Genomic DNA, 24023 nt, shown 5'->3' on the forward strand with positions numbered 1-24023 from the left:
GTATGACTTCCATTTTGTACTCCAGTTTACTATAACTTAAAGAAGGGCACAGAAGACTGGCACATATTACCATAATGTTTAATCACAACATTAGTTATTTTAAAAACTTTGAAATAGCCGGGCGGTGGTGGCGCACGCCTTTAATCCCAGCACTCGGGAGGCAGAGCCAGGCGGATCTCTGTGAGTTCGAGGCCAGCCTGGACTACCAAGTGAGTTCCAGTAAAGGCGCAAAGCTACACAAAGAAACCCTGTCTCGAAAAACCAAAAAAAAAAAAAAAAAAAAAAAAAAACTTTGAAATATAACAAAAAGGAAAATGCATATCCTGATAAAAATCATATTAGGTATTAATATTAATGGAATGGCTATTCCATTCTTAAGTTACATTAGTGAATATAAACTAAGTGTTAAATAAGAAATTATTTTTATTTCTAGTTGACTGTTCAGAAGGCTTGTTTTAAAATATTTCTAGTTTATTTATGCTCAGTCATTTTTCCCTGGTTCTATGATGAAAATAGTCTTTCTACTGATTTGATGTGGCTTTTGACATAGTGTCATTGTTTGCATCATTGATGCTTCACTTGGAAAGTAATACTTGCTGGTTGTATAGGACAACTATGAGAGTCTGTTTACAAGAACCCTGGTTTGGGGATTCATGATGAAAGTCAGTTACAAGTTGAGTCATAAAATGATGAATAAGCATTGTGGTTTCAGGCTAAATACATTTTCTATATCATTTGACTTATCTAAATTATGCTTATAATCATGACTATATTACTGGACACACACACACACACACACACACACACACACACACACACACACACACACAGAGTTAGGGTTTCTATTGCTGTGAAGAGACTCCATGACCATAGCAACTCTTTTTTTTTTTTTTTTGGTTTTTTGAGACAGGGTTTCTCTGTGTAGCTTTGTGCCTCTCCTGGAACTCACTTGGTAGCCCAGGCTGGCCTCGAACTCACAGAGATCCGCCTGGCTCTGCCTCCCGAGTGCTGGGATTAAAGGCGTGCGCCACTACCGCCCGGCCCATAGCAACTCTTATAAAGGAAATTTTTTTTTTTTTCTTTTTTTTTTTTTTTTTTTTTTTGGTTTTTTTGAGACAGGGTTTGTCTGTGTAGTTTTGGTGCCTGTTCTAGATCTTGCTCTGTAGACCAGGCTGGCTTCGAACTCACAGAGATCCTCCTGGCTCGCTCTCCTGAGTGCTGGGATTAAAGGTGTGTGCGACCACTGCCTGGCTTAAAGGAAAAATATTTAGGTGGCGGCTTACAGTTTCAGAGGTTCAGTCCATTATCATCATGGCAGGAAGCCAGAAAACATGCAGGTAGACATGGTGCTAGAGAAGTAGCTGAGTCCTACATCTTGCAGGCAGCAGGAAGTCCACTGAGACACTGGGCAGTATCCTGAGCATAGGAAACCTCAAAGCCTACCCCCACAATGACATACTTCCACCAACAAGGTCACACCCACTCCAACAATGCTACACCTCCTAGTAGTGCCACACCCTATGAGATTATGGGGGGCCAATTACATTCAACCTACCATATATATATATCCAGTCTCTAGTAATATAAAAAGTCACTATCTGAATGATGATAATATGCCAGTTATTGGTTTGTATGGGTATATAATCTTGACTAAAACCAGATCTGGGTTCTGTCCTGTGATAGATGTCTAGTTGAGGAATAACTGATGCCATCTGTCTTAGTTAGGGTTTTATTGCTGTCAAGAGACACCATGACCACTGCAACTCTTATAGAGGAAAACATTTAATGGGGTGGTTTACAGTTCAGAGGTTCAGTCCATTATCATCATGGTGGGACATGGCAGCATGCAGGTAGATATGGTTCTGGAGGAGCTGAGAGTTTTACATCTTGATATGTAGGCAACAGGAAGTGGTCTGTCTTACTGGGCATGGCTTGACCGTGTGTGTGTGTGTGTGTGTGTGTGTGTGTGTGTGTGTGTGTGTGTGTGTGTATATGTGTATATATATATATATACACACACACGAGACCTCAAAGCCCACCTCCATGGAGACACATTTCCTCCAACAAGGCCATACCTACTCCTACAAAGCCACACCTCCCTAATAATGCCACTCCCTTTGGGAGGCATTTTCTTTCAAACCACCTCACTATCATAGTCATTCAGATAAATACATAATTTTAAACACTGATAAATGTTCTAAAAATTTTATTGCTAAAAATGTCATTTTGGAGCCAGGCAGGCATGGTAGCTCATGCCTATAATCCTAGGATTTGGGAGGCTGAGTCAAGAGGATTGCTAGTTTAAGGCCAGCCTGTGAGTTATACAGTGAGACCTTGTCTTAAAAAAATAAACAGTCTGAGGAGATGGCTCAGTGGTTCAGAGCACAAACTGCTCTTGCCAAGACCTGAAATTGGTTCCCAGCACCCATGTCAAATGGCTTATATCCTGTAATTCTAGCTCCAGGGACTCTGATACTCTTCTGGGTTTCACAGGCACCTGTATTCATATGTTCACATACCCACACAAGATACACGTACACATAACCACATAATTAAAAATAAAAACCAAGCACAAAACTTGGAATTAGAGTTGAGATAATCCCAATTTAGCTAAGTGGTAGCAGCATAATCTTGTATATTTCCCTATATTACAGGAAGAGAATAGTCAAAATGGGCATGGTGATGCATTTCTGTCATCCTAGCTACTCGCAAAGCTGGGGCAGGAGCATTGCAAGAGCTGGAGATGTGGCTTAGTTGTAGAACACTTGACTAGCATGTGTGATGCTCTGCCTTCACTTACTACTACTCAAAGAGAAAACATGGGACTAATCAGTTATTTAATAGGTAGTTTTGAATATCAGATAACAGTTGTGATTCATTTTGTTAAAGTTTTTACATAGTATCTGTCTTCTGTTTTGGACCTTATATAAACTTCAAAAGAGTAGAGTTTCTTTAGTTTATCTTGTTAAATTGCAGTTTTGAACACTTGATCAGTAAGAGACATATTATGAACATCAATTAATATTGAATGAATGAAATATTTGTCATCTTTCAGTTAGTATAAGAAAAATACCTGAAATGATCGGCTTTGCATTTGGATATATTTATTTTGGCTTTCAGTTTTAGAGGTTCACATCAGCTGGTCCCATTCCTTAGCTTGAGGCTGACAGTGAGGCAGCACACTCTGGCAAGAGTATTTGGTGGAACAAAGCAGCCCACTCATCAGGAACCAGGGAGCAAAAAGGAAGACAGAGAGTCCAGGTTCTTAAGCATCCTTCTTAAGGTCATCCCTCTTATGGCCCCAGAACCTCTCTATAGTCTATATCTCTGTCTCACTGCTAAAGGTTCCACCACCCTCTATGGATGTCAGCCTCTGTGCCAACTCTTTAGCATGTAGACATTTGGTAGACCAGGCTCCAAACTATGCCAATATGTTTTGCAATTTCTTGCAGATAAGTGACATTCTTAAAACAATGTTGAGGGGCTGCTGGGGTTATATCTCAGCAGATACAGTGTTAGCCTACATAAGGCTCTAGATTCCATGCCCATTATTATGACATATTCTGGATACGGAGGTAGCATTGAGGAAGTTGGGGCAGGAGGATCAGGGTTTTGAGGCCAGTCTGGGATGTAGGAGACCCTGTATCCAAAAAAAAAAAAAAAAAGGAAATTGTACTTATTTTTACTCTGCAATAGTCACATCAGTATTCTCAGTATTCTGTTGCTCTCACTACTGCTTCTATTGGTTTTGCTTCTCATCTAATTTGCGTCTGGATTAGAGCACACAAAACTGGAGAGATGACTCAACAGTTCCCAGTGCTTGCTGCCCTATCCTAGGGTTCAGATTTCCTGATCCTAGCACCTGTGCTGAGTGGTTCTTAAATGCCTGTAACTCATACTCCAAAGAGCTCCTCCTCTGCTCTCCATAAGCTTCTGAACACACAAGCACACACACGCTTAACAGTAATGGAAGCTTGCATGCATGCCATACTGAAATCTCTGGGTTAAATGGTGGCCTTTTGTGATTTTCGCTGCATTCTATACAGCTGACATGTCATAGAAGTAACTTCCCAAGTAAAATGTTTTAGGTCTTCTATCAAAGTGTACTCATTCTAGCTTTCCATTATGGTGTATCATAATGTTGCACATTATGGAAGAAATTTAAATTTTAAAGTTTAGCCTTTTTTTAATGTAACTTTTGGAGGGTCAAATAAAACTATTATGATAAATATTTTTAAATATTTAGGTCATTTTTTAGAAGTATCTTAAAACCTCTTCTCATTTTAATGTCTTTAACTCACTGTTAGTTATTTTCTGGGGAACTTGTTTGTGCACTTATTATTCACTGATTTCCTAACCCTTGTTTCTTAACTAAGGGAACTATCTACCTGAAAGTGCCAAGGTTGGATTTAACCTTTAGGTTGTTAGTCCTAGCACTAAAGCCTGAGAGGAGTCACTGAGAACCAAATAAGTATGTTTAAATGTCCAAATAAATGAAGCATTGCATTCTGCCAATGAGGTAGTTATAAGTTTTTAGACTTAATATTCTAAAATGAACGTAAGATGCTATATATTATCTCTGAGAAAGTGAATTTCTACTTGAAACAAGGTCTAAATTTTTGTTTGATTTTTCCCATAATGAGTTCCAGAATGGAGTATATAATTAAATTCCACTGAATCATTGCCATACTCTTTCCATTAATGGTAATTATCGCCCGTGAAATGCAACCATTCCTTCTAATTGGGTGTCATAATTGAAAAGCTGCAGATATGTTGTCAAACTAGTCACAATATAAAGTAATAGTTTTACCATCACAATGTTTTCAATAGTCACTTCTCAGTTATGAGAATATTGTTTGCTAGCAATATTTTCCGAGTCATTGTTTTCAGTATAAGTTTGGATTCTGATAGATGACACTAATTATCATATTAGCGAGATGTATGATGTCAATGGGGAAATGAAACTTCCCTGCTGTATTTTTAAAGTAGTGCCAATAGGAGTTATTTTTATTTGTAAAACGGCTTCTTTTTGTTTTTATCTCTAATGATGTAAGTGTGAAGGTTGTTGAGTGGTCACATAATGCTCTGCCATTGTACACTACAGTTGGATCACCCATCAGCCAGTATGCTGGTGGTCCCTTGGATCCCTGTGTCTGTCTAGCCTATCTCAAACTCACTTGTTACTTGTTGACTACTAAGTCAACTAGTGCTGGGCCGCGTAACTGAAATCGGTACCTGTTGTGGTTGAAAAGTTTAACTTATATTCGCACATAAATATATTGCTATGTATTATATATCAGTATATCAGTATGTCATATGTAATATACTAATAATGTAAATGAAGTGTATTAACTTCAAATAGCTATCCAAAATTCCTAAGACAGCTTATTCTGAATGATTACACTTAGGAACAGGTTCAGGTTGCCTTGAATAGTATATTCCACTGCAGAAACAATTTCATGAATATTTTTATGAACAAAAAAAAAACATACACCAAGGCACCTAACAAATACAGGGTTGGAGATTCAGGTACTCCAGTTGCAGCAGAACGGGCATCTGTTAGCCTTTTCAGGTGCTGACTCTTGACATTCTTAGTTTTTGTGTTGGTAGAAGCTGGTGGTCTGGTAATAACCTAGTTATTAATATATTATTATATTATTAATATATTCCAAAGGTTTTTCTACTGCTAGTTAAAATAAAACTAGATCAAATTCAGAGACAGGTAACAAATGGCTGTTAGGGACTAAAGATAGCACATAAGCACATACTTTTCTCTTGATGTGAAATAGTCCAACATAATCAAGAAGTTTTAACCTGGCAGTTTGTAAAATCTGTCTTTTTTCTGGGAACTTCAGTTCACAAAACCTTAAATATAACATTAAAAATTGGTATAAAGAGAAATTAGAGAATCATATTTTCCACATATAGCTTATTTCATTATTTTACAGTTATAACATTTATAAGTTTTAAAAGCTTCTAAACTATAATAGGATTGTAGCTGTTTCAGAATTCGCTGAAATTTGGTATGCAGTGAGCTTCTTTATTTAAGATGAATTAAAGATGCAGTGAGGAGACCTTGGTACTTTTTAAGCCTTTAGTTCTGATGTACTTTACCTAAGTGCAAAAGAAATTGGCATAAATAGTTAAAACTGTGTCGTATGTGAATTATTGATTTACAAGGAACATTCATTTTATACTAAAGAACATTTTAACTTTGAAGATGTACCTTTTGCAGGAGAAAATAGAAATTATTTCTATATTTTTGCTATGTAATTCTCTATTAATGTCAATTATTTTATCTATTGTTATCACAAAAATTGGCTAAAAGTGAATACTCTTCTATCATAATAAACCAAGAAAGTTGACATTTAGTTTTCTTTGTCTTTTGTTCATTTTATTTTACCCCCATCTCCATTATTTCATCTATTTCAGTGCTTCAGAGAACTTAGATGAGCTCTCCTCCTCCAGTAGCTGGTTACTCACTCAGAAGCACAGTAAGAAAAGGAGGAAGGACAGGACGAGAATGAAATCCCCATCCTTGGCTGTCATGAGCACAGCTGCCCGAACAAGGCCGCTTCAGAGTTTCCATAAGAGAAAGCTCTACCGATTGAGCCCCACTTTTTACTGGACTCCTCAGGTAAGGCTGCATTTGGGGAACATGAAGAAAGATTTCACTGCAGTATATTTTGAGTACAATCGGATGTGAGTTATATATAGTTAGAATAATTGCATATAAAAACTTAAAATACAGTTTATAAATTAGATAATAATTGATAGTGACAATAAAAAATGGGATTTAATAAGTTTTTTAACATAGCAGTATACTCTGTGTACTCTAAAATTTCTTTTTCCCCATTTTTTTAAAAAATTATTGTTGTTTTCTTTGCTGCTAGAAATGTAACATGGGCCCCTTGCATGCTTAGCCTGCACTCTACACTGAGCTATGACCAAGCCCCTGGTTTAAAAAAATAAATGTATCTTGCTGTTTTGTAAGTACATTAAAATAATTTTTAAAGAAAATTAAATGTCAAGGTGATTTTTGAAACATTCAGGTAAGGGTAATAATGACATGTACTACATACCTGTGTTAGAAATATTTGCTCAGGTAAACACAAGGTATAAGATTAGTGAGAAACACTAATGCAGGAGCTAGCTTTGAGAAGTTTCTTCTGGCCAAATGTGGGAATATTTGGGTATCAAAAATTTTAATTTCTTCTTTTCCTCCCTCCCTCCCTCCCTCCCTCCTTCCCTCCCTCCCTCCCTCCCAAACAGGGTCTTATGTATCCTATGCTGGCCTTAATTTACTGTGTAGCCAAGGATGATCTTGAACTAATCCTCCTGTTCCACCACTGGGGTACCTGGATTATGAGTATGCTGGGAATTGAACCCAAATTTTGTGAATGCTAGGCCAGTATTTTACCAACTGAGCTACATCCCCGTCCCTATAAGGATAGTAATGAACTACGGAAAACATGAGAGGGCTAGGCTGTGGATAAGTTTATAAGAGCATTTGGTAAGCATTCCCAAAGCCCCAGGGTTTGAGGCATGGTGACATATACTTGGGAGGTGGAGGCAAGATGATGAACAAAGCAAGGTCATCCTAGGCCACATAATGAGGTCCAAGCCAATGTGGCCTACATGACAGTGTCTCAACACAACACAACACAAAAAACCAAATGCACCCGTGAGTTCACAGTGATGACACAGAGAAGATGGACTGGCTCTACATAGGTAGGTATGTAGAGAGACAGGGCAGGGTGTTAATAAATAGAATGGATGAGAAAGTGAACAAATGACTGGGCAAGAATAGTGAGAGATTAATAACAACCTGGGGTGAGGACAGGAGGAGACTGAAATAGGAGATCTGCATAGGCTTAAAGTACAACCACCCTTCCTGCCTGTTGTCAGGGGTTCATAATAATTGTATCATAGACAATCAGAAAATACATCACCCAAATTATCAAAGCCAGAGTTGCCTACTAGAAAGAGACAGTATTATGCAGGGGTATATCATTCTAATTTAAGTATGAGTAATGATTAGACAAAGCCAAGTTTAGAAATATGCTACTAAGAAACAACTAGCTTGGAATACTTAAAAGTTCTCAGTGTTATGTCATGAAGAATTGTTCTTGATTGAGATATTAAGAACATATATGACAGGATTAATGTGCAGTACAAAACAGAATATTGTCAGAGGAACAATTTTTCTTAGAACAATGAGAAAACTGAAGTGTGGCTGGTAGATTAGATAAAAATATTTATCAGGTTGGGGATGTAGCTACGTCCGTAGCAGCTACTGACTACATCCCCAGTCTACCATCCATAAACTCTATTCTGGCTTCATCCCCAGCACTGCAAGCAAACAACAAAGAGCCAGTGTTGACATTTCTGAATGTGATAACTGTTGTTTTGTTATCTAAGAAACCAACTTATTCTAGGAAGGACCCACTGAAACTAAAGGTTAATGGCTAATACATAGAGTAAATTAACTCCTGTGCATCTAGAATGGTATTAGTTCTGGGTCATCCTTTGGAGAATTGCAGGTACAAACATTTATGTACATTTCTATACACACTGGTTGACACAAGGCAATGTGGAGAAGTAACAATGCAATGGAGAGGGAAAGAGCTCTTACAGTAGTAGAGAGGACATAGAAAGTACTTAACTGATCACTACTCCTCTGACAACCAAGGGGGAAATGTTTACATTTTTAACTACTATACTACTAAGGACATTTTCAGGACTTGTGGTTTCAGTTCCAGCATACAAAGAAATTAGACAGTAATCACTCCTATCTTTAGACTAAAACAGTGAGCAACTTAAAGCTAATTCCTTTTCATGCATCTGTCACACATTTGAGATTGCCAGGCTAATTGCTACCCTGAAATATTGGGAGACAGGAAAATCAAGAGTTAGAGCCAAATTCTGTTTGGAGACACAGAAACCATATGGTATACTAACCACATGGACTGCTATTCATTCATGGACTCATACATTTTAAAACTGAAAGTTAAGAGGGGATGGCTAATGGCTCTAGCATGTAAGGAGGAAGAGAACCAATGTGAAATTGGCTTAGGCATTATCTGTAACAAAGATTCTTCAGGAGAAAGATTTTACCACCTGAAGGAAGAACATCTTTTCCATTTTTATTACTGGTTATTTCTCACTTAAGTGGGTGTGTATATGTGGGTTAGAAACAGCTGTTAAATTCATAGTTTAAGGACATGGCTACACGAAAAGACTGAGATTTAATCACAAGATTAAGAATACTTCCTTTTTCACACACTTTACTACCAAACTAAAAGAGCTCCAGTGCAAGAACAGAGTATAGCTGCAGACTCTGAGAAGGATCCTGAAAGGATTCAGAAGTTAATCAGGATGTGGACGACTTGTAGCCTAAGTTAAAAAGACGGTTCAAGTATCAAAGCAGGGAGGAAAGATTGGCTGTTGTTTTGTTTTTCTATTTATTCCCTTTTCAGAGTTTTCTTTTTCTGGGTTCTGTTCCTCTTGTTCTGGTTTTATGATTGCTTTGCTTGTTTCTGTGAGTCTTCTTCCTACCTCTGTTATAGTTCCTACATAAGCTTTTACCATTTCTCCTTCCTCACGTCCTCTCTTAACCCAGTAGTAGCTTCAGCAATAATAACTTTTAAACTTCCTTGTTTTTGGAGTTAGGAACAGAGACATTTTATAACCTTACTAAGGATGTAGGTAGTCATTTGCATTTTAATAACTATTTTCTGGACAAATAATTGTTTTGTTATGAATCTCTGCTTCATCTCCTTTAAAGAGTAGTGTTAACCATAAGCCCAAGAGAAAACTATCCTCTCAAATAGATGTCTAAGTCACAGTATAAAACCACAAGAAATATGAAAGATTTAGACAGTATGACTCCTTATTTAAATTGATCGTAACTTCTCAATAGGTAAAACCAAAGATGCTGAAGTAGTTGAAATACAAGACAAAGAATACAAAAGCCTACTTTTAAACCTGATCAATGACTTTAAAGAAGATATCAACTCAGGACCTAAAAATAAAAAGTCTGCAACATGGATTGAAAATTCATCAAGGAAACAAATTAAATAGCAAACAAATAATAGTAATAATAATAAATGATAATAAAGAGCGAGAGCACACTTACAGATGAGTTTAAAAAAAAAAAAAAAAAAAACACAAAACGCAGGATGCCTATGACTTTGAAAAACTTTGGGAGAGACCAAACCTAAGCATACATGTAATAGAAGAGCTGAGTTTCAAGCGAAAGGCATAGAAAAACCTATTCAATTACAGAGTAACAGAAAATTTCTCAAACCAATGATATAGACAGACTGGGACTGGAGGCATTAAGAATCCCTAATAAATATGACAAGAATAGAGGCTTTCCATGTCACATCAGAGTTAAAGGCAAACAGTAGAACAAGGGAAGAATACTAAATACATGAGAAAGTTAGGTGTGGTGTAACACACCCGTCATCCTAGCACTTGGGAAGGTGAGTCACTGGTGAGTTTGTAGTACATTGAGAATACATGAAGAGTAACAGAAGACTGGCAAAATGAAAACGAAATGTCAGACACAACACAGAAAAAAGCTACTAGAGGAAAATGTCAGTGTATTCACAAAGGCATCTCCATCAGAATAACATTAGACGTGTCCTCTCAACAAACGCTTAAGAAGCCAGAAAGCATGGGATGATAGTATCTAAGAATTAGGGCTTCTCGCCGGGCGGTGGTGGCGCACGCCTTTAATCCCAGCACTCGGGAGGCAGAGCCAGGCGGATCTCTGTGAGTTCGAGGCCAGCCTGGGCTACCAAGTGAGTCCCAGGAAAGGCGCAAAGCTACACAGAGAAACCCTGTCTCGAAAAACCAAAAAAAAAAAAAAAAAAGAATTAGGGCTTCTGGTATGTCTGTCTGTCTGTTTGTCTAGCTATCTAAATATAGATAGAGGGTGGTTATGTTCTTTCTATTCCAAATTTTTTCAGGGCTTTTACAAAAAAAAGGATGTTGAACTTGGTCAAGGGCTTTTTCTGTATCTATTGAGACAGTAAGATAATCATGAGATTTATGTTCCTATTGTATATGTATGTGTTATATTTATTAATTTGCTTATTTTGAACCATTCCTGAATCTCTGGAATGAAACTAACTTGTTGATAGTATGTTACACACACACACACACACACACACACACACACACACACACACACACACACAGAAGCCTGACAAATGTATAGCCAATAATATACAAAATGGGAAAAAAATAAAAGCATTTTCCCTAAAATCAAAAGCAAGACAATGGTGTCCACTCTCCATTCTTATCTAATGCATCACTGAAATTCTTATCTAGATCAATAAAGCATGAGAAAGAAATGAAATGGATACAACTTTAAAAAAAAAAAGAGAAATATCCAATTAGCCTTATTTGCAAATGATTTGATACTAAAAAAGATCTTACTAGGGGCTGGAGAGATGGTTCAGCCAAGAGCACTGACTGCTCTTCCAGAGGACCCAGGTTCAACTCCCAGCACTCACATGGCAGCTCACAATTGTCTGTAACATCAGTTCCAGGGGATTTAGTGACCTCTTGTGTCTTCCATGAATACTAGCTATACACATGGTACACAACCATGAATGCAGGCAAACCCAGACACATAAAAATAAAAATAGACTATGATAAAGACTCCCCAGTAAAACTTTTTCTTATGATAACTATTTCCAAGACATAGTGAAATACAAAATCAGCATACAAAAATACAGTCACTTTGAAATATACAGTAACAATTGTGCTGAGAAGGAAATAAGGAAAAGAATCCCTTTTATATTAGCTTCAAATACAAAAATAAAGGAATAATTCTAACTGTAGAAGTATTAACTGTAAAACACTGATAAAAGAAACCAAAAAAGATAGAAGATGGAAAGACACCTTATGTCAATGGATCAGCAGAGTTAATATTGTGAAAATATGTATACTACCCTAAGTCCTTTATAGATCCAATCAATCCTTACCAAAATTTCAATGACATCCTTCACAGAAAAAGCAATTTCACAACTAAATGGATCCCATATAACCAAAGGTTTTGTGAGTAGAAATAGCAGTGCTGGAGGAATCAATTACCTGATTTCAAATTATAGAACAGAGCCATGCTAACAAGACTCCTCAAAGCACTGGAAAGGAGGAAGACCGAGAACAAACCCACATAGCTACAGCCAGCTGATTTCCAAGAGGGTTCATAAACAAATTTGTACAAAGTACATCTTCACCAGATGGTATTGTAAAAATTGGTTCTCATGTGGCAGAGTGAAACTAGATCCTTTACTCTGACCCTGTCAAAATGTATACAAATTAGATAAGAGATTTTAACATAAAACCCAAAACTTTGAAACTGTTTTAGCGAAAATTCATTAAAACATAGGTACAAGGGCTTTCTGTGTACAAGTCAAAAACACAGGAAAAAAGAATCAACAAATGCATGAAATTAAAATGTTTCTAGGTCCTGGCGAAATGGCTTAGTGTATGAAGGGTTTGCTCTGCAAGCGTAAGAACCTGAGTTACCACCTAGCACCCATGTAATATCTGGGAGCAGTGGTGTGTGCATGTAGCTGTGGGAAGGGGCCTTGGAGTCAAATGCATCCCAGGGGTTCTGCTGGCTAGTTGGTTTAGATAAATGGAAGCTCAAGATTTAGTGACAGACCTGGTCTCCAAAGTATAAGCTATAGATGAAGGCATTTGGTGTTGACCTCCAACTTCTATACATATGCATAGTACCTTCCCCTTCCTGCCCTGACACACAGTTTCTGCGTTAAAAATTAAAAACTGAAGTGAAGCAATAACCTATAGAATGAGAGAAAATTTGTGTCCACTACTCATCCAACAGAAGAAAGATTAATATCCAGAATATAGGCTGGGTGTAGAAGTATACACCTTAATCCCAAGATTCGGGAGGTAGAGGCAGTTGGAGCTCTATGAGTTCATGGACAATCTGGTCTACATAGAGAGTTCCAGGTCAGAAAGGGCTACATAATTAGAACCTATCTCAAGAACAATAAATTCAGAGTATATACAAAAAACTGATCAAGCCTTCTACCATCCAATAAATAAATGGGCAAATGCCTTGAGCAGTCAGTTCTTAAAAGAAGTACAAATGGCCAATGAATATGTAGGAAAATGTCCAGCATGCTTAGCCATCAGGAAAATGCAAATCAAAACTAAATTGAGATCCCATTTCACCTTAGTCAGAATGGCAATCATCAGGATATCCAGGAACAGAAATTCTTGCAAAGATAGATGAATAAGCCGCTAATATGCATCACTAGTAGAATATAAATTAATGCCACCACTACAAAAATCAGTGTGGAGATAAATTAAAAAAGAAAAAATAGAATAATATCATGTTCTCCTCTACCACTCCTAGGCATATACCTAAAGGAATGTATGTTAGCATACTGGTAAGATAACCAACTGCATTTCTGTTTATCCTACCACTTTTCACAATAGCCCAGTCATTTTATCAACCCATCTTTGTACATGTTAATGGACAAAGAGGACACATATGCACACAGAGTGATTTAGTCATAATGAAGCAAATTATCCTTTAACAGGAAAATGGATGGAACTAGATATTATTGTGTTAATAAAACAGGCTCAGAAGATAAGTGTCATGTTTTCTCTCATATACAGAATCTAAATAAAAAATATGAAAACAAAAAGCATGACTATTTTTGAAGAGAAAGGGGATCAGTAGGAGAAAGAAATGGGAATAGGAGAGGGTAAAATATTGAAATAGATAAAATCAAAGAACATCTCATATATACATAAGAATGTCATAAACTCATACTTTTACCATGAATATATACTAATAAAATGATACGCTGAAGTATCTGGCACCTATATAGCAATAGCAATTACTTTTAGTTTATATAACAATAATAAAAGGTGTGCTTACCTCCTATTACATTGTATATCATGCTCAGCATTCAGCAAAACTCTGCAAGGCATATTAGGAAAGAACACATACTGAAGAGACTATTAGATCTAACCTCGAGACAAAAAGAGTTGGATTGTCATATGGAAAATCTTAATTTAAAATGTTATATTGGGGCCTTTAATACATAAAGTAGAAAACATAGTAGATTTGCAATGTAAACAGATGGAAAATCAAGCGGAACCAGAAATTTATGCTACAAATTAAAAACACTATAACTTAAGCTTGCCATTGGCAAGCTCATCTGTGGTCTGGAGATAGTTGAGGAAAGATCACCACACATAGCACAGACTATTGAAACTTCAGAAACTTAAATTCAAACAGAAAAGGGAATTTTAAAAAATGAAATAGAACATGTAAGAATTTGGAGGCATTAGAATATCAAAAGGAAAGAAAAAGATTTGAAATTATAAGGAGAAATTTCCAAAATTAATGGCAAACAACAAATCAAATATGTAAAAAGAATTTCAGACTGAATACCTACCTGCCCATCTATCTATCCATCTGTCTACCTATTATCTAAAACACACTCAAACTGTAGAATCCAAAGACAAATCTGGGAAATGTCCGGAGGGGGAAAAAACTTTTTTTTTTTTTTGGTTTTTCAAGACAGGGTTTCTCTGTGTAGCTTTACACCTTTCCTGGAACTCACTCTGTAGACCAGGCTGGCCTCGAACTCACAGAGATCCGCCTACCTCTGCCTCCCGAGTGCTGGGATTAAAGGCGTGCGCCACCACCGCCCGGCGGAAAAAACATCTTAATTGTGTAAGAATAAAAGAAATAGTATAGGTGACTTTTTATTACACCCATGGAAGCAGAGAGAGGGAGTAAAACATTTAAACAACGGTGATGATATTGACATTTTTATCCCCAAAGATGTCCATGTTCTGAAACCTGGTTCCTAAGAGTGTGACTATAGGCTAAATTGTGATAGTAACAGGGTCTTTGCATATTTAAAGAACTTAATACCAAGATCATATTGGACTTAGGATGAGCCCTAAATCCAGTGATACATGTTCTTATAAGAGAAAAAGTAGAATTTGGGAAACAAAGACGAGATGAAGGCATTGTGGAAATAAAAGCAGACTGGAGTTATGTTACCATAAATCAAAGATGATACAAGTCCTGGGAGGTGGAAAAAGCAAAAGAGCATTGCCTCCTAGGACCTTTGTAAGGTTGCCCTATTAAAGCTGGGATGCCATAATTACAAGAAATGAATGTGGAAATTTTCAACTCCTTCATCTATAGCACCTTGTTAGGGTAGCTCCAAGAGTATAAGCTGCTATATCAAACTTGCTTTGCAGTTGGTTAATAGGTAAAGAATGAAAAAACTGTAAGGTACATAATAGAAAAAAGACTAGATTCTTCTGAATTCAGAAAGTGCAGAGGATAAAAGATAAGGCTGCTGACATCTTTGAAAAAATGTGCTACCATTATTGGAATGTTGCTAGGAAAATGTGAAAGTGTGTGCGCACATGCACCTGTGTGGTGCTTGCACATGAATGTGAGAGTAGACATGCTTGCAGAGGTCACAATACAGTTAAGTGTCTACTTCTGTTGCTACCCACCTTGTTTCCTTCAGTAAGAGGAAACTTTGATGGAGAGGGCTTTGATGAAGACATCCCATTTGGAAGTGAGTGCCCTGAAGTCTCATTCTTTGCACATTGTCCAGTTGTGGGTCTTGAATTAATTCCACTTACGGCAAGAAGCTTCTCTGCTGAGGGTTGATTCTCTGCTGACACTGATTTCACTTAGGATGTTTTCTTTAGAATAGTCAAACTTCTTACATTGTGATCCAGGCTTTCCAAAATGCAAATATTGAATTTACTGACTAATAAGAATGAATGTGGGATTTAATTTTGGAGGGCTTATAAAATGTCAAGAATAGTACTAAAAGACATGATTCATAGGGGTCATCTTTGAAACTACCACAGTCCATTCTTTGGGTCCCAATGATTCACATTTCTAAACCACTTTACCTTTTTTTCAAATCTACTAGTATCATGCCATTTATGGTGTTAGACTCAAGTATAAGGTCTCAGATGCCATCAAGTAACATGTCCAGGTACATGCATTGAGACTTTAGGTATGGCTTTTCAAGTATGGATCCTAGTGTGCTGTTTTCAAGCATAGATCCTCGGTAGTAAAAAGTATAATTTTGTGAATAAAATTATTAGTTTGCTCTACAAATACCCAACAGAGCTAGGCAAAAAAGAAACTGCAGTCCAGGAAAATGTGTGGCACATATTAGTTTTGAAGTACAAGTAGACAAATAGCAGGTTTCTTGATTAAAGTCTGTATTCATGGAATTGGCTCTTTATTTTTTAAAGTTGCAAAGTCTTGCATCTGCCTCCCTAGTCCTGGGAATATGAGTGAGCTCTCTATGTGGTACTTCTCTGAAGTCCCAATAAAGGCTCTTATATTTGAGGTCCTGACACTAAGGACACAGTTTTAACTTTGGTTCTCTGGAGTTAATCTTCATACTAATGTCATTCCTATTTCAAGAAACCATTCGGTACTCTGAACATTCTGCCTAAAATCCTAGAAACAGTCAGGAGTTTCAGTGCTTTTACCCATGACTCAATGGGTAAAAACACTTGCAGTGTAAATGAACTCACAGTAGAGAGAACCAGCCCCCAAAAGTTGTCCTCTAACTTTCACATGTATATGGTGGTCTGTGCATGCATGTATGTGCGCACATGCATGCACCCTCACACATATGCTAATAATACACTTTAAAAAAAATTTAGGAGTAACCTCTTGGTCAGATCTTTGGATTCATTATGTACTATGTACCGTACATATTTTGTTGATAGCACTTGTAGTAACTGTTCTCCTACAGCAATATGACAAAAGACATAGAAGTCTAAGGATTGCACCAGGTCCTATGCACATATATTATAGCTTTCAGTATAGTATTGGGGGGCGGAGGACTCCTGGGTGTGGGAATGAGGTCTCTGATTCTTGTTCCTTCTCTTGGGCTCTTTTCCTTCTGTTGGTTTGCCTTGTCTAACTTGATGTGATAGTTTTTGCTTTATCTTATTGTATTTTATTTTGTTATCTCTTAGAAGCCTGTTCTTTTCTAATGAGAGACTGAAAGGGAGTGGATCCAGATGGGAGGAGTGGTGAGGTGAAATTGGGAGGATGGGGGGGGGGGGGCACGGAGACTATAACCAGGATATATTGTATGAGAAAAGAATGTATTTTCAATAAAAGGGGAAAAAAGAAAAAAAGTCTGCAACCTAAACAAATTATTATAATTAGAATGAATATTTGCATTTTTAGCTACTCTTTTTATAATTCTCAAAAAAATCACAACTGCTAAATTTATTAAGAGATTAATTACTATGTGTGAGATGGTTCAGCTATGAAGAACACTTACTGCTGTTGTAGAGAACCTGTGTTTAGTTTCCAGCACCCACACGGTACATCACAACTGCCTTTAACAGTAAGAATCTAACTCCAGATCCAGAGATCCAATGCCCTCTTTTGGCTTCTGTGGGTTCCTGAATGCATGTACATACAGACAAGAGGTATTTACTCAGACATAATTAAGATAGTACCTGACATATGATAATTTTATCTTAACTTCTCTGTGTTTATTCTACATTTATTTCATATGTAATATCCATTTTATTTGGAGTAACTAAGGCCCAAGATAGAATTAAGGAATGCATGTATTCAAAGGAATATCAGTATAAAATTGGAAGTGTTATTGCTATTTGAACAGTCCTTTCACCAGCTTGAGTATACCATCTGAGCTGATCTTCCATAAGTTTCTTTTGGTTGTTTCTTCCTATCAGCTGGGAGATCAGGTCAGCAGTTGTTATCTGAAATGTCTGCAGTATAGACTTATTTTTAGATTCAGAAAAATTCATTGGCAAGCATGGATGACACGTAAAAACGTTCTCCATAAAAATACTATAATTCTTACTATGTAAGTGTGGTTAATAACATTCCTTAAGGTAATATTCCACTAATAATTAGTAAATAAAATGATTATCTGACCATAATATACTTGAGATCCTTCTTGATATTCTTTCCTGCCAGTTGCCATTCAACCTTCTGTCCTACACAGTTGGCATTTCAGCCTCAGGTAACAGGGAGCCACCCTACCCAACTCCTGACAAAGGGAGTTCTCTGTAATACTGGGAAAGGTAAAATGCTCACTATAGCTTACAACAGAATGCCAAATATTGCATCTTCTCTCTCATACATGAATCTAGCTTTAAATGTTCATATATGTGTATGTATGTGGGAGTGCACATTTTGGTCATTTCACGTATGTTTTGGAAAACACACTGGACTGTAATCCCAGTTGCATGTTTTGTCAGCACTGGAGATGGAACCCAAGGCTTGCCTCCTGCCAAGCAAACACTCTGCCACTGAGCTCCACCTCGAGCCCTGCTCTTTTTCTTACTGTGGTACTGTTGTGCCACACTGTAGGAAGCTAGCCTCACGCATTCCTCTGTCAGGTAGTAGAGACAGTTGGCTGCTTCAGTTCCATTCACCTGTGACTTCTGTTCCACAAGTTAAAATGACTTCCTTTCATGTCACCTAAGAACAATCTCCCTAAGATGACAAGAAAGAAGATACAAACCACAAATACCATTTCCACTGTATTCTGTAGGAAAAAGCATCCCAGATTCAAGAAGCTGGAGAAACACAGCTTTCCAAGAAGATTTTTAGACTTATTTTTATTTAACTAGGTAGGTGGGAGTGCATGAGTGCAGATGCCTGTAAGATAGTTAAGACCTGCAGTTACACGTGCTTCTAAGTCATCTCACATGGGTGCTGGAGCCAAAATCAGGTCTTCGGGAAGAGCAGAAAGTACTAAGCCATCTCTCTAACCTCATAGAAATAGAAGTCTTTTTATAGAAAGAGTTGTAGCAAAAAGGTACAGTGGTATGAATGGGAGGAAATTGAGCCCATTTCAGTCCATTTCCATTAAGCAACTTTTCAAATGAGGTCTGCTTTGGAACACACAGGTAACCCCATTTGGGAAATCAAAGAGCAAAATAGTAAAAATAGTATGACTACCTTACTGGATCATGTTGAGACTGAGTAACATTAAGTTATACACACACACACACACACACACACACACACACACACACACACACACACAGAGCTCAATGTCTGCCATGTAAGTCTTCGTCAAGTATGAATGATGATAGGATTCAATGAATTAGAGTAATCAGTAGGGGAATCAGTAATGAGCTTTGTTTGGGGGGAAGTCAAATGTCAGAAGCACTATTTTTGAACAATTACTATGGTGCCTTTGAAAAGGCCAGTTTGCCATAAGGAGAGACTAGCAAAACAAGTAACTATTAGAATATATCAAATGTAATGTAATAAAGACTGAATTGGAAGGAAAAAGACTTGATACAAAGAGACATTTTGTACAATGAATGACTAGTCTTAATTGATTTGATATGATATAGGAAAGTTTTAGAAGGGAAGAGATGGAAAAAAGTTACTCTCAGTTATGATACCAATGAATTCATTTTGTAAAATGTTTCAGACATGTGCTGATAATAGTATACTAACATCAAGAATTAGGATATGGTAGAACATGAACCAAATCTGATTCTCTTCTTCATGCATCTGACTTACAACTGAATAAACTCTACTGTGTTGTGAATGAAAAAATGTTATATCTTCTTCAGAACACAAACAGTCTATGGTATTTGCAACCTTGTGTGGTTCTTGGTTTGTTTTCCCTATACTCTTTCTTTGTGTTATGTGTTAGTTCTTTTAAGCCAGTGAGGAATGGCATTCTCTATCATATTTGCCAAATAAAATGCTACATTTTCTTCTCATACTTCTTTGTTGATTTATTTTTACTATTATCTGCCCAGTATTTCTTGTTTTGGAGAAATCTGCAGGACTAACACATTTCCATTCTCCCTTTGATAATAGAAGAGCACCAGTCTGATTAATATGAATGAGCCTTACAAAGTGCAAACTTCCAGTAGGTTAAAGATGGTATAGTTAACATCTCCTTTAAGTACATAACAAATGTCATTCAGGAAGGACTTCTATTGGGAAAACAGGCTTTCATGTATATCACTGGAATATTTAGCTTTTATAATAATGCACTTGATATGTCCTTCGTCTCTTCCTTCTCCTGTCTTCTACTAAGAAACATTACCTACTGTGTGCCACACAGTTCTTAGACACTGGAGATACTATAGGAAAGAAGATATAAGGGTTCCAACCTTCATGGCGCTTACATTCAGTTAGGAAAAAGATGAAATGTAAATGTTAATGAATACTGTTTCTTGGAAAAAATAGAATGAAAATGAGAAATGAGGTGATAGAAGATTCTGGAGAAAGGAAAGAAAGAGACCAAGAGACTAAAGCTGAGCTTGATAGAGATAGGATAACTTCCAGAACAGACTGTTATAACAACCATAAAACAAAATTGGGTCTTTAGAAATTAAAAATAGAGTGTTGGAATTAGTCTGCCTTTGTAAGGACTGGAATATAAGGCTAAAGGGATTTCCTAGAACACAAACTTATATTTCTGATACCTGAGAAGAAAAGCACACATTTAGTTTGAACAAGTCCATCAACTAAAATAAGGGAATAACCCATACCTGAATAGATTCTCATGAGATTATAAATTATATAAGTATGAATATAAGTAATCATAAAGCTTCTAAAGAGAAAACAAAGTTTTCAAAACAACATCTGGCCTACAATGGATGAGATGGACAACCACCATTGAAACGAATTGCTTTAGGTGCTAGATGACAATGGCAGTTTGAAGGAACAATTACTCTGGGTTTAGGAGTGACATGAAATTATGATGATTATGATGTGAATTCTATAGGAAGTATAATCATATCAACAAATTATTAGAACTAGAATCATTTACCATATAAGAACCTTTTAAATTACTATTTTTAAAAAGCAAGGTATAGCCTCAAAAGGAGATTATAAATTTTCTAAGATCATATAACTCTCTCATAGAAACATGAAAGTTTTTATGTAGTATGTAAAATATCTTCCTAAATAGCAGGCATTTTATCTTTTGAACTGAAGGTAATCTTAATAAAACTTAGCAGCCGGGCGGTGGTGGCGCACGCCTTTAATCCCAGCACTCGGGAGGCAGAGCCAGGCGGATCTCTGTGAGTTCGAGGCCAGCCTGGGCTACCAAGTGAGTTCCAGGAAAGGCGCAAAACTACACAGAGAAACCCTGCCTCGAAAAACCGGAAAAAAAAAATAAAAATAAAACTTAGCAAGTCATTTTTGAAATTCAATAGCTTATTGATATGTCTAACTACAAAGACTTAGGACTGGCTTAGTATACGTTTTAGACAGGGAAGAGAATGAATGGGTGCTGGGACTTACAGTAATATGGACTTGGCAGTGGCTCCAGTACAGACAAACAGAACTGGAATGAGAAGAGGACAATTGCACATATACAGATTCAAGTATTTCAATCTTAGTGTCTTCTGTAATAAAAGAATCAAAAACAAAATTCGGATCAACTACAATGAAATGATTTTAAGGGGCATGAAAGGAAACAGGGACTAAAGAGGAATGAGATCATATAAAGCACTTTACATTGTGTGACTATCATAATTTATCTGCGTTGGTCATTTGGGTTGCTGCTGACCTGGCACTATATTAATAAAAGCTGCAAATATATTAGTGCGCATCTTTTTGTGTCATCATTCTTTGGACAGTATTTTATATTGCCATCAGAAATATAACTACTTGAGTGTCCTACTGATCCTATGTATGCCTAACTAAGATGGTCAGTGCTTTAATTTTGGCCAATCTAATGGGAGTGTTACATTAGCATGGCTCATATTGCCTACTTGAGGCTTAATTCCTTTCCTTTTTCTAGCATCTTTGTATTTTCTGATGTCTCATGATTGTTTTCTTTGATCCTAGATTTACAAGTAATTTCCAAACATCACAGTATTATTATCTCAAATTTGTCTTGTGATTAAAAACACCTTCTGTATGAGTGTTTGGCCTGCATGTGTGTGTGTGTACCACACGCATTCAATGACTGCAGAAGTCAGAAGAGGGTTTCTGATCCCTGAACCTGCAGTTATATATGGTTATGAACCACCATAAGTCAGTGTTAGGAAATAAACAAAAGCCAGGTCTTCTGAAAGAGTAGCAAGTGCTCCTAACCTTAGAGCCACACCTCCAGCCCTCCACTCAGACCTTTTAAATGTACAGAAATTTGTTTTCTGGTCCAACACAAGACTGATATGCATGTGAATGTTCCGTCCACACTTGAAAGGAGTTGAAATTTGTTGATTTTGGATGAACTTTTAAATAAGCGCTAAATATGTTCACTTAGTTAATAGTACTGACCAAGTCATTGATAGCCTCACAGGTACTTCCCTTCTTTTCAAATCTCCCAACAATAAGTATAAAAATGTCTATTGTCTGTTCATCTTTTAATTCTTTTAGGGTGTTGTCTCTCATATTTTGAAGCTGACTGTTTCTGCACAAGTATTTCCTTCTTTTGGGTGGGTAGATGAGAATATCTGTCTTGTTCCCTCTTACTGTTTATTTTTGAAGTATATAATGTGAGTTCACAGATGGAGGGGAATTTGCTGTAGGGTGAATTGAATCTTGAATCTTACTTGTACTTAATGTATATTAAATATATACATCTAAATAATGGGATGCTGGATTTTTGTGTTGTTGCTTGGTGAGTCGAAACTTTGGAAGAAGGAATTAATGTATTTTGTAAGTGGTCAATCAAGACAACATTTCCTAGAGAGCCATTGTGGAATTCTATAGAATGTGTTTCCCCAAAGTTACAAACTTTACCTTCCATTGATTATTTAGAGCTAGGACTTTCGGAAAGTAGTTAGTTCACGGGTAGAATCCTCAAGAATGAAACTAGTGACCTTCTAAGTCAATTCCAGAGAGCGATGTGACAATTTAGGTAAAATACATCCATGAAGAATGTAGGCCATCAACAGACATAGAATCTGTCACTTAAGACTTTCCTGCCTCTGGAATCTGTTATTTACAAGTCAAAAAGTCTACATTACTTAATTATAGATGCTCAAGGAGACTAAGGTCACACATTATGAAGAACCTGCTTTAAAAAGAAAACAAATGAGACAGAGAATATATTAACAGCAGCCTGATAAATTATCTTGAAATGAGAGCACTGATGGTCTAGACTCTAGAGATAGGCTAACTACTCAGCAAAACAATGAATGCCAGAAGAATGAAAATTTCCTTAAGTATTGAAAGAAAAAGTAAACATAGAATTTTATTAAAAATACCATTAAAATTATAATGTATGAATGTTTCATATAAAAACAATGTGTCTAAAATGTTATATAGCAAGAAAAAGAGAAAATGGGATTAAAGTATTTTGATGTCCTAGAGTTTTATGAGACAAGTAAAAGAATATACTCAAAGTCAGTAAGAATCTAAGACTCCACAGAAAACCACAAGAAAGCGAATGAGGGGCTCAGTCAGCTAGGTGCTTGCTGTCCAAGAATGAAGACTCAAGTTCAGATCCCTGGCACCCGCAGAGAAAGCCAGGAGTGCTGGCACATGCCTGGAGGAGAGAGAAGAGGAGCTTGATCTTTCTGGCCAGCATCAGGTTAAATGAGACACTGTCTCAAAAATGAACAAGTAAAGTGGAGAGAAATAGGGGAAGACAACTTGACATTAACCTTTGGCCTCTTCACATGTACACACAGTGGATGCACCTGCCCACACAAGTGCACATAGACATAAGCATGTACATCCTTGTATATCACACACAAATAACAGAAATAAGGAAGTGAAAGAACATGTTAATGAGGAAAATGTATAGTAAAGTACTTGACTAATCCTAAAGAAAGTAAGGCAGGGATCAGTGAAATATAAAACAAGCAAATATGATGCCAACAAAACCAATTGCTGAGTCTTTGAAAAAGTAAATCTGATGAACCCCTACTAATACTCTTCAAAACAATCCAAGGTTGACTTGACCTTTATACATATGTTAATGAAATTTACCATGGAAAAACATGGTGATTTCAATAGGCCCAGAAAACAATTTGCT

The 24023-nt window shown here is 36.8% G+C and overlaps 1 protein-coding gene across 7 annotated transcripts in view; it reads left to right on the forward strand.

Moving 5' to 3' along the window:
- The window catches only part of Kansl1l (KAT8 regulatory NSL complex subunit 1 like), a 91908-nt gene that overhangs the window by 46873 nt on the left and 21012 nt on the right, over positions 1 to 24023 (forward strand). For all 7 annotated transcript variants that reach the window (XM_059278764.1, XM_059278768.1, XM_059278769.1 and 4 more), the window contains exon 6: positions 6433 to 6637. In XM_059278764.1, coding sequence (XP_059134747.1) covers positions 6433 to 6637 — 205 coding nt within the window. The remainder of the gene's footprint in view (positions 1 to 6432; positions 6638 to 24023) is intronic.

Source organism: Peromyscus eremicus, chromosome 13, assembly GCF_949786415.1.
Source record: "Peromyscus eremicus chromosome 13, PerEre_H2_v1, whole genome shotgun sequence".
Lineage (NCBI taxonomy): Eukaryota > Metazoa > Chordata > Mammalia > Rodentia > Cricetidae > Peromyscus > Peromyscus eremicus.